We start from the raw sequence: 12,393 nt of genomic DNA on the forward strand, positions 1-12,393 counted from the left end.
GGCTATCAGGCAATGCTCTGTGCTGGCTTGGGAGGTGTTGCTCGCTTGGGGTACAAACTGCAACTGAGGGGTTTATTCTCCCTGCAGTCTTTTATTGTACGATAAACAACAACCACGAGTTGTTCATTTCTTATGAAATATCAACATTATGTTCAGCCAAGATTGACATCAATCACTCATATATAAGTTTAATCATCCCTATGCATTTAATCATGTACATGAGAAAACTGTTCAGCTATTATCATCAAACAACAGTTAGACACTAATGGAACAGAGTTCAACCTCAGAAGAGGGTTCACTTCAATGACACAGACTATACCAAGCGATCAAGTGATTTGTGTCTCTTAATCCCCTATAATCCACTATAGCCACATTTGGAGTGAGGGCACAGTGAGGTTAAGCCACCTTCACCTGTTCAAACTTACGAACCAGTCGTCACGATGAACTCTCCTCTCATATTACTGTTTAAAGCGGGGTCCATCTCCCGCTCAAGCACACGGCAATTGAAAGACTCAATTATGTAGGTTGTGCTCACGGTTAGTTGAGGGGTGGGGCTGTGAGGAGTGCACGGTGGCCAACAAGTTGTCTAAAGCGCCGCACTTTCCTGTGCAGCGTTGCGTTCCTTGAACACATCAGAAACAAGTGCTCGATTTTCTGTTCCAGGTTTGTGAGCACCATACCCGTTACCCGTCTTTGTGGGTTTCACCAAAGTGGTGACACCTGACACCTGCCTCACTACGGGAGTTCCTCACACAGCAGGCTGACACGCCGTGATAAATACTGTAAAAAGCGATGTTAAACATCAACTCACTCACTCACGGTTAATGCTCCCGTGAAGATGAGAAAATTGTGCGTCAATGATAATCTTTAATCTCTTGGGCATTGATGTTGATCCACTTTGGTTCTCCACACCTCTTTATTGGCAAGTCTTTGTATATACAGTAAACTACGGTTGTAACGAACACGCTTATAACGAACTGACGGATATAACGAACTTACTTTTCATGCTATATATGTAATTATATCGAACTACGGTTATAACGAACTAAAATTAGTAGTCTCCTTGAGTTCGTTATAACCGTAGTTTACTGTAAATAGTTTTAAAACCCGGGAAATGCTTCCACACCTTTATGTTTTCTTTACAGTGATTGAATATAGTTTAACGCCGCTTTTATCAAAACTCCAGTAATATCACGGCGGGGGACACCAGAAATGAGCTTCACACATTGTACCCATAGCGGGAATCGAATCCGGGTCTTCGGCGTGCAAGCGAACGCTTTAACCACTAGGTAACCCGGCCGCCCCTTTTCTTTCCAGAATAAAGATAAGATCACAGATTCAATAAAGGCTGTTTTTTACTGTGTGTTTGTCAGATCGTGACTATTGTTAGCATTCAGTTGACCGTGGTTTGACACGGATGTGGGACGCTTACAAAGTGATCCTGTTACGTCTAATCTTATTCTTCTGCTGTCGTTACTCGGCTAACGAAACTGAACACTAGCCACCCCTCTTGAGTAATAAAGAATACATAATTCCTTTCCGCATAGTGTCACACCCACACACCCACATTTCTGTGATTATCCTGTATCACTTAACGCTTGATCGGTTGGTGACAAAACCGTCTTTAGACGAGTATCTTTACTTATTGTCATCACCAGAAATCTACTACCCGTGAAGATTCCGGGGTGGAATAGGTCTTGAGCAACCCTTACACACCGCAAAAGGCGACTATGCTTGTCGTAAAAGGCGACTAACGGGATCGGATGGTCAGGCTCTCTGACTTGGTTGATGCATGTCATCGATCCCAATTGCGTGGATCGATGCTCATGATATTAATCACTGGATTGTCTGGTCCAGACTCGATTATTTTACAGACCGCCGTCATATAGCTGGAATATTGCTGAGTGCGGCGTTAAACAAGAAACAAACAAACAAACAAATTTGACGAGGAATAGAATACTACTGCCATGTTTATTCTATAAAGAAGAGTATTTTTTGTTCATATTGTCTAACAATGTGTCCGTAGTCGTACATTGTTAACTCTGACTTCTTCCCCAATTGTACCACACCTTACCTCGAGCAATGTAGGGAGTTGGACAAACATCCTCACAGTAGAAGTTAGCACGACAGCCTTCATCTGCAGTGATCGGGTGGTCAGGCTCTCTGACTTGGTTGATGCATGTCATCGATCCCAATTGCGTGGATCGATGCTCATGATATTAATCACTGGATTGTCTGGTCCAGACTCGATTATTTTACAGACCGCCGTCATATAGCTGGAATATTGCTGGGTGCGGCGTTAAACAACAAATAAAAAAAATAAAAAGATAACAAAATCTACTCTTTATGGAATTCATTGTTACCGTATTCAATGTGTACGAATATGGCAGCAGGGTCGATAGACGTGCAGCACTTTCAACAGTTATGGATAGAGAGTGGGATAAAAGCGAGGTCTGTCTTTGCCGTTGTTAACACGGTAAAAGAGAGAGAGAGAAGGTCAGTCGTTGCCGTAGTAAACACGGTGAAACACTTTAGTTTCAAAGAGGGGAGGTCAGTCTTGTTTACAATCGTCAAATTTGTATCAGTCTAAATAATTAAATGAGCATTTCTTTATAACGGCGTGGTATCCCATGGCGTTCCAGTTCAACGTTTGCCACGTACAGTGGCCCGCTTTCAAAAACTCAACACTATTAATATTCCTTGACGGTTCAGACTGGCTCTCGTTCAAATACAAATCAACGATTGACGAAAAATCTACACAATAAAAACCATACTATATCCAATGTCGAAATCGAGCACTCATTGAATAGGAAGCATTAAGCAGATTGTTCCGACGTTCATGTTTGACGTGTCACTCGACGACGTGACTCAAGGATTAACAGTCTGACTATTCATCGGTCGCCGACACGCCGGCGTAAGCAATATACTACAAACACAGATTCCCATGGTATTGTGTTTGCTATGTAGTAAAAGGGATATTCCCCTCTCCGGCGCAAGTGTACATATTCATTTGCTGAACTATATGATCCTTCTTTGTCAGAACCGGTCAAGGCTTTATGAAGATGGCGTTCTTGGCATGAGGGGTTCATTATGGCTATAGTGATAAATTGGGAAATCCCAGCAAGCTAAGATCTGCGTAGAAACCCATTACTTTCTAGGGCAGGCGGGCGCTATTGTGTTGGTGAACTTTCGAACCAGTGCAAAAATCCACCGAAATGGTTTGAGTATGTCGACGTGTTTCATTATGATTCATGTCAAATCAGTAGTGATCCTCACGGCCATGTCAGCCTTTATCGATACCATTTCATAACTTGGCGTATCTATCTCTCACAGTCTAAATATTCCTCTTACGATCACGATTCCATTGTAGAAAGAATATTACTCACGGTAGCGAAAGTATTGACACTTTCTGTGTTTGGAGATGGACATTGGTGCTTAGGTATATAGTTTGTTTACCGACTCGGTGAATCCATTCATGTTAATCACTTGAGGGCGCGTATGTTTGCCTAGCCCTGCCCATAAACTGTTATTTATGTGTGGGACATTGTACATAATATTCCTATTCTATGTAATATTCAGACTGTCGGTTTTCGTATAATTTATGCACATACCACAGTCGAAGGAAATCGTATGAAGTAAACCGTCCAGAAAGGTTTTGAGGAGATGTGAAGATAATCTTGTTTTCAGCTGATATTTGATATTTAAGTAAATATATAAAGTCAACGCTTTAGATTAATTATATTAAGGAAAATGGCGGTAAGAACTATATGAAAGGATTACGGAAAATCAGTGATGACACCAGTTCGCGAAAGGGTAAGGATGTCCTGACCGCCACTGTCACAGTTTGCATAAACAGGAACGATTTGTTTGTTTGTGTTTTTTGTTTGTTTAAATTGGCAATCAATTGAATGGTAGATGTTTATCCTTATTACAATAGATCCACAGAACTATATTCTACAGAAATTAACCCCCCCCCCCCCCCGTTATCCGTCACAAACACATGCAAAGGCAAGTCAACTGTTTACCTCAAAAACCCGATCACAAATGGTACAAATCAAAATGCAGGATTGCATCTGACATTTATCAAGCTAAACTGAGGCTTTGAGTGTTGTAACCCTTATCAAATATCTTTGAGCAAGAGTCATATGACACTCTTTCAAATCATGGTAGAACAAGCGTGCTAGATTGTATTTTAAAAGTTGTGAATTGTAGACACCAAGGGCTGGAGCCGCAGGACTATCGCTCGACATGAAGGGAAAGTTGACTATGGGGAAGTCTCCCCACTTCATATTTTAGTCATTATGGATCTTTACACATACATTATTATGAAACAGATGAGGCGGTTTTCACTGGTTTGAATAATGTCTAGTTTCCGTGAATTAGTGGGATGGAAAGACATGTCTTTCCGTTTGCAAATACCGAAATGGCTATAAGTAGTTCCGTGGCGTACCCGAGCTCGCAAGTTACATCAGAGTTACATCAATTTTGGTAACGTTTACTGCCAGGGCGCCGTTGTACAAAGCGACCTTAGGGCTACGCCTATCGTAAGTCTATGTTAAGTCTATGTTAAGTCTATAGTAAACTACGGTTATGACGAACACGCTTATAACGAAATGACCGATATAACGAACTTATTTTTAGTCCCGGCCACTTGTATGAATGCTGCATATATGCTTATAACGAACTACGGTTATAACGAACGAAAATGAGTGGTCCCTTTGAGTTCGTTATAATCGTAGTTTACTGTATGTGAGTTACGATCGTGTTAGTGCTAAGATCGCATTGTGCAACGGGACCCAGGCTTTCCAATATGCCTTCGGACTCCTCCCACATGGAGTTGACACGTCATGATATACTGGAACGCGGCGTAAAACACACCTCACTCACATACGTACATAGAGAATCTATATACGTAACTGTCGTGGAGGTGACAACGCAACAGGATGAAGCATACATGAAGTGTATGATCCGGGTATCATTTTGTGCTTATACAAAACCACCAAGACTGTTCGTCAACCGCTTTATGACAAACACCATTCGCAAGCGTTCGGTGTGTATCCTTTACGCGTGTGCACGAAGGCGAGATCCTGCCTAACGAGCTGTATACAATATATATTTAAACCGTGCCCCGATTCTTTTCAATCCATTCTAGTCCGCAGAATACAAAGATGAAAGGGTGCGATATGTATTCAATTTGATCTGGAAGTCAATGGGATATGTACCACAATGTATGAAGTTTGCCAGTTGCTCTTAAACTGAGAACAGGGCGCCGTGCGTGTGTCTTATACTTGACATGTGTGGTTTAGCTGTGTGGTATAGCTGTGTACTTGGAACATAGTTCGTAAACATATCGGGATCTAGACAGATGGATCTCTCTGTATTTATATTTCGGATTGTGTTCCCGTGCTTGATTGCTGCCTCCTATGGGGAGAAACAAGGTATGTGGTATACGCTAGTGCTGCTGCTTCCTATGTGAAGGAACATGGTATGTGGTATACGGTAGTGCTGCTGCCTCCTATGTTGAGAAATAAGGTATGCGGTAAACGGTAGTGGTGCTACCTCCTATGTTAAGAAACAAGGTATGTGGTATACGGTAATGCTGCTGCCTCCTATGTTAAGAAACAAGGTATGTGGTATACGCTAGTGCTGCTGCCTCCTATGTTGAGAAACAAGGTATGTGGTATACGCTAGTGCTGCGGCCTCCTATGTTGAGAAACAAGGTATGTGGTACACGCTAGTGCTGCTGCTACCTATGTTGAGAAACAAGGTATGTGGTATACGGTATACTGCTGCCTCCTATGTTAAGAAACAAGGTATGTGGTATACGGTATACTGCTGCCTCTGATGTTGAGAAACACGGTATGTGGTATACGATAGTGCTGCTACCTCCTACAGAAGAAACAAGGTATGTGGTATACGCTAGTGATATTGCCTCCTACAGAAGAACAAGGTATGTGCTATACGCTAGTGCTGTTAACTTCTACGGGGGAAAAAGAAGGTATGCAGTATACGCTAGTGCTGCTGCCTCCTATGTTAAGAAACAATATATGTCATATTGGGGATATGTGTCATAAGCCTCCTATGTTAAGAAACAATATATGTCATATTGGGGATATGTGTCATAAGCCTCCTATGTTAAGAATCAATACATGTCATATTGGGGATATGTGTCATAAGGGGGCAACAGTCAGGGTTTATTTTTGGTCTCCCTACAAATGTTTTAATTAATTGTTCTGCTGCCATTATCTATTCTAGGGAACTCTAATGACTGCTGAATAATCTTGTTGACAAGAGCAGTTTTGACGGGAAACCCGTTCTACCCGTTTTCCAAAAGGACAGACAATAATAGACGGGTCTCCACTGCGACCTTTACTTGTAGCCACGCTTGAAGTGCTCGTGGAAGGCTAGTAAACAACATTGTATGACGTATTTAAAGTCCAATTTAACCAATATGCTCAGAAATGGCAAAACTTACATCTCATAATCTAACGAAGCAGTTGAAACATACTACCTGTTAATTAGTAATCATCTATTTCTTGTAAACGAATACTTATAATCTCCCTCTCAATTTGAGAAGACGACATATCCTACACAACCTGCCTGTCCTCACCTATGAAAACTATAACTTGTGTTAATACTGTCATATATATACATGTTAATACCTACACTTGTAACAATATACATGAAATGGAATAATGAAAAAAAAGATTTAAAAAAAGAAAAAAAAAAAGTATTTAAAGTCCATCTACATTTCACAAAATGGAGTCAGCCATGTTTTTCAGATGGTTCAAGATACAGAGTTATAAAATGATATACGAATCAAAGATGTGTATTGATGAGAACCTGTTCCATTGTTGACGTCACACAGACGTCGCTGACGGAATGACTTAATATTAGCTGATGACGTCACAACTGTTGTCCTGTTGATAATTTTAGGTTACTCGGCACTATTGTCAACATAGAAGAAAATACATATATCTTCTCTACAGCTGATCCCAAATTGTGATTAATAAGGCAATTACTGCAATCGTATGTGTATGCTGAGGCTTTTGACAAACATTTGTTAGAATTCACGTATTTCCCCCATTGTCGTTAGAACATTCCACAATTTTGTGACATACGCTCATACACTCGTGATTATTTTTCTGTAAGTAGATCTTTGTTGTGTGTAACATTCCTCAATGAATAGTCATAGACTACACTTCAATACAAATGTGTGGTCTTGTGGATAGAGCCTCTGCCCGGCATTAAGTGGATATAACAAAGACTGACTGGCTGAGTACGGTTTTACGTCGCTATTAGCAATATTCCAGCAATGGGGGCCACCAGAAATGGGCTTCACACATTGTACCCATGTCGGGAGTCGAATCCGGGTCTTTGGCGTTACGAGCGAACGCTCACACTTACATTCACACACACACACACGCACACACGCACGCACGCACGCACGCACGCACGCACGCACGCACGCACGCACGCACGCACGCGCACGCACGCACACACACGCACACTCTTACACACACACACACTCATACATACTCACTCACACACACTAACACTAATACTAACTCTCTCTCTCTCTCACACACACACACACACACCAACACTGCTACACACACACACTTACACACACTAACACGTACATACACTCACAAACACACACACTCTCTCACACCAACACCAACACTCATACACACACCCACTCACACACACACACACTAACGCGTACACACACTCTCTCTCACACTATCCACACACATACACATCCCGACTAACACTCACACGCACACGCGCACCCACACATATACACACACACTCAAAAACACTCAAACACACTCATACACACTCACACACACACTAACACATGCACCCACCAACACGTACACACACCCATACTCACACACATACACACACGTACATGTCGCTAAATAATTACTTGAACCTTGGAAGAGACGTTAATTTCATTTCTCAACACCTCTATCTCACATTTCCCTTTCTGCATGTATAAGAGTGAGTGAATTAATATTTACCGTCACATCAGCCACATTTCTACAATGTATCAGAGCACAGTACAGTTCATACACTTTCGTACAAGACACCATAACGATCTCTCAATTGATGAATATGCGTCACGTTAAACGTGTACGAATACAATGTATCTTCAAACAAATAGACAATAACAGACTGCCTATATAATTGAAGACATGCCAGGTCACGTACATCCAGGTGCGTTTTTAATTATACTTCTAAAATAATTTCCTGTTTCGTTCCTGCATTCACTATGTTGTTTAGTGCTTAAACGTATTCCCATACTGACATGTTTTTCATCAACATATTTATAGATTTATATATTTTCACATGAGACGAGGTTTGTAATAATACGTATCTTGGTTTCAGTTACCCGACATCTGCGACAGAAGAGACAGGTATACAAGTTTGGCTTGGTTGTTATGTTACAATAGTTACCCCCTCTGCTCCCCGGATCTATACTTTGTGCACAGCGGCTTTCACGTTAATAAACGCCAAAAAATATGGAAATCAAATCTTAAATGAGCTACACCTTAGTGTGCCTACCTAGTCATTCTCAACGGGACTGCCGTCATGTGACTGAAATATTGCAAAAATAATAAACAAACAAACATTCTCACTTGTATTTTTGATCGATCCGAATACTTTATTCACTTTAACTCATATGAATGTGTAATTTTCGTGATGTTCACGATTCGTGGTTATCATGTAATTGAAAACTCAAAGAGACTATAGGCAGTCTTATTTCAAAAACTCTAATTGCAATTGTTGTATCGGTTCCTTTTACCTGGAAATTAGGGATTTCTGATGTTCCGAAGCATTCTTCGCGGTCGATGGTTAATAAATTATGAATTATTGTATCCTTTTAGACATGTAGTGCACTTTTCACTGCCATCGACGCTGGTCACACCATGTGTCTTACCGACAACGCTGATGTTACTGCTGTTACGTTGACGGAGCAAGCGAAACTGGAAATTCTCAACAAACATAACTTTTACCGAGGAGACACATCAGATGCGACAAACATGCAGTATGTTGTAAGTAGACCCACTAACTAAATAGTTTCAGACTAACAGCAGCTTAAAACATACCCCCCACCCCCACCGTCGTCCACTCAATTATTGTGAACGCATGATATTGATATTTTTATGTCCTTGTACACAGTCATGGTGCGTCGTCTATTCATGGTGGGACATATGAAACTCCTGTCCTCTGATCTTCTTTGTAGACGACCCGGATCTCGCTGTGCTTGATGTAGGAATAGTTGTTCCTTTCAGCTCGGTGACCGTTAGGGTTGTTTTTAATCATGTATGACCAAGACCCCCGTTGGGATTTACTGGGTGGAGTTGGTTGCCAATATATCACGTTTGTCGTAAGAGACGAATACAATGGTGGTGGGGTGGTGATGCTCTGTGATAGAGTTGACTGTGTCTCATCGTACAATGGGGTGGTGTGGTGAGTTTCTTTGACAGGGTTGACTGTCTCATCGTACACGGGGGTGGTGTGGTGAGGTTCTGTGACAGGGTTGACTGCGTCCTTTCGTACAATGGTGTGGTGTGGTGAGGTTCTGTGACAGGGTTGACTGTGTCTGATCGTACACTGGGTGGTGTGGTGAGGCTCTGTGACAGGGTTGACTGTGTTTCATCATACAATGGGGTAGTGTGGTGAGGCTCTGTGACAGGGTTGACTGTGTTTCATCATACAATGGGGTAGTGTGGTGAGGTTCTGTGACAGGTGTGACTGTGTCTCATCGTACAATGGGGTGGTATTGTAAGGTTCTGTGACAGGGTTGACTGTGTCTCATCGAACAGTGGTGTGGTATTGTGAGGTTCTGTGACAGGTGTGACTGTGTCTCATCGTACAATGGTCGGGTATGGTGAGGCTCTGTGACAGGTGTAACTGTGTCTCATCGTACAATGGTGTGGTGTGGTGAAGCTCTGGAACAGGGTTGACTGTGTTTCATCATACACTGGGGTAGTGTGGTGAGGTTCTGTGACAGGTGTAACTGTGTCGCATCGTAAAATGGTGTGGTATGGTGAGGTTCTGTGACAGGTGTGACTGTGTCTCATCGTACAATGGTGTGGTGTGGTGAGGCTCTGTGACAGGGTTGAATGTGTCTCATCGTACGATGGTGTGGTGTGGTGAGGTTCTGTGACAGGGTTGACTGTGTCTCATCGTACAATGGTGTGGTGTGGTGAGGCTCTGTGACAGGGTTGACTGTGTTTCATCATACAATGGGGTAGTGTGGTGAGGCTCTGTGACAGGGTTGACTGTGTTTCATCATACAATGGGGTAGTGTGGTGAGGTTCTGTGACAGGTGTGACTGTGTCTCATCGTACAATGGTGTGGTATGGTGAGGTTCTGTGACAGGGTTGACTGTATCTCATCGAACAGTGGTGTGGTATTGTGAGGTTCTGTGACAGGTGTGACTGTGTCTCATCGTACAATGGTCGGGTATGGTGAGGCTCTGTGACAGGTGTAACTGTGTCTCATCGTACAATGGTGTGGTGTGGTGAAGCTCTGGAACAGGGTTGACTGTGTTTCATCATACACTGGGGTAGTGTGGTGAGGTTCTGTGACAGGTGTAACTGTGTCGCATCGTAAAATGGTGTGGTATGGTGAGGTTCTGTGACAGGTGTGACTGTGTCTCATCGTACAATGGTGTGGTGTGGTGTGGTGAGGCTCTGTGACAGGGTTGAATGTGTCTCATCGTACACTGGGGTGGTGTGGTGAGGTTCTGTGACAGGGTTGACTGTGTCTCATCGTACAATGGTGTGGTGTGGTGAGGCTCTGTGACAGGGTTGACTGTGTTTCATCATACAATGGGGTAGTGTGGTGAGGTTCTGTGACAGGTGTGACTGTGTCTCATCGTGCAATGGGGTGGTATTGTGAGGTTCTGTGACAGGTGTGACTGTGTCTCATCGTACAATGATGTGGTATTATGAGGTTCTGTGACAGGTGTGACTGTGTCTCATCGTACAATGGTCGGGTATGGTGAGGCTCTGCGACAGGTGTAACTGTGTCTCATCGTACAATGGTGTGGGGTGGTGAGGCTCTGTGACAGGTGTGTCTGTGTCTCATCGTACAATGGTGTGGTGTGGTGAGGTTCTGTGACAGGTGTGACTGTGTCTCATCTTACAATGGTCGGGTATGGTGAGGCTCTGTGACAGGTGTGACTGTGTCTCATCGTACAATGGTGTGGTGTGGTGAGGTTCTGTGACAGGGTTGACCGTGTCTCATCGTACAATGGTGTGGTGTGGCGAGGCTTTGCGACTTGGTTGACTGTGTCTTACATTATTTGTACCGCATTATTTACAATCCGTCTTGACATGGCTGGAATTTTCCTGACCCTCTTCAATCATACTCGGCCACCATAACATGGTTGCGATTGTGCAATATTGGCGAAACCAAATAGCTCGCTTAATATTCTGTCGGGGCGGTCGGGTTGCCTTGTGATTAAAGCATTCGGTAGTCACGCCGAAGACAATGTGTGAAACCCATTTCTGGTGTCCCCCGCCGTGATATTGCTTGCCATATTGCTAAATGCGGCGTAAAACCGTACCCACTCACTCATTAATATTCCGTCTATGACAGACAACAAATATTCCAGCGATAAATACCTGCAAAAGAAGAAGTTGGAATTCATAAATCACTGATGTCTTAACTGATATTAAATCAAGCCTTAGCTGTATTGGACTTGATTGTTTTATCTGCGGTAAGGGGCAAAAAAAGTATACCGATATTTTTTATGTTGGAAGAACTCTCGTTAAATATGATTGTCTTTTAACCATTTCTCGTGCCTGCAACAGTTTGTGAAAAGTAATCTGTGGCCGGGTAATTTTCTGTAAAAATGAATTGGTTCAATGAAGACTGGGGTAAGAACTAAATTTTCCAACCATATAGCTCTACCATGTCGTAAATGTTGTACATTTGTGCCTAAAAAAATATATTGATTTTCAAAGATAAGATGTCACGTAAGATACCCATCAGCAATTGATAATAATGTATTGTTTTCATTTTTGAAAGTAATAAATCATATTTTAAAATTATTTGTAGAAGTATTTTTGGAGTGCTGACTAAGCATCAGTACAGTTCGTTTATTGGATATGATATCGCTAACTTCAGATATTTACAGTTGAAAATAAAAGCATCTGATGAAATAGTTACATATTCTAGCTAGTTTACTGTATGCTTATGTGCTGTTCGAATTAAATGAGGCATCAAAAGACTCGCTTTTTGTGTCGTTTCAAAGGGCTATCCAGCGCTGGATTAAGTTTTTTGTCCATCTATCTTCCACCTATTAATGAAAATGGATCATGTATCAGCATCTTTGTAGAATCACAATCTCACTACGCCACTTGTATG

At 42.2% G+C, this 12,393-nt stretch overlaps 1 protein-coding gene across 1 annotated transcript in view; it reads left to right on the plus strand.

The window, feature by feature from the left end:
- The first annotated feature begins 5,169 nt into the window (after window positions 1-5,169).
- LOC139466788 (SCO-spondin-like) overlaps window positions 5,170-12,393 on the plus strand; it is a 59,880-nt gene continuing 52,656 nt past the window's right edge. The window contains exons 1-3 of the mRNA XM_071248474.1: window positions 5,170-5,438; window positions 8,398-8,426; window positions 8,898-9,065. Coding sequence (XP_071104575.1) covers window positions 5,366-5,438; window positions 8,398-8,426; window positions 8,898-9,065 — 270 coding nt within the window. The 5' untranslated portion in view covers window positions 5,170-5,365. The remainder of the gene's footprint in view (window positions 5,439-8,397; window positions 8,427-8,897; window positions 9,066-12,393) is intronic.

Source organism: Haliotis cracherodii, unplaced genomic scaffold, assembly GCF_022045235.1.
Source record: "Haliotis cracherodii isolate W230 unplaced genomic scaffold, xgHalCrac1.p SCAF_19, whole genome shotgun sequence".
In the NCBI taxonomy this organism is placed as follows: domain Eukaryota; kingdom Metazoa; phylum Mollusca; class Gastropoda; order Lepetellida; family Haliotidae; genus Haliotis; species Haliotis cracherodii.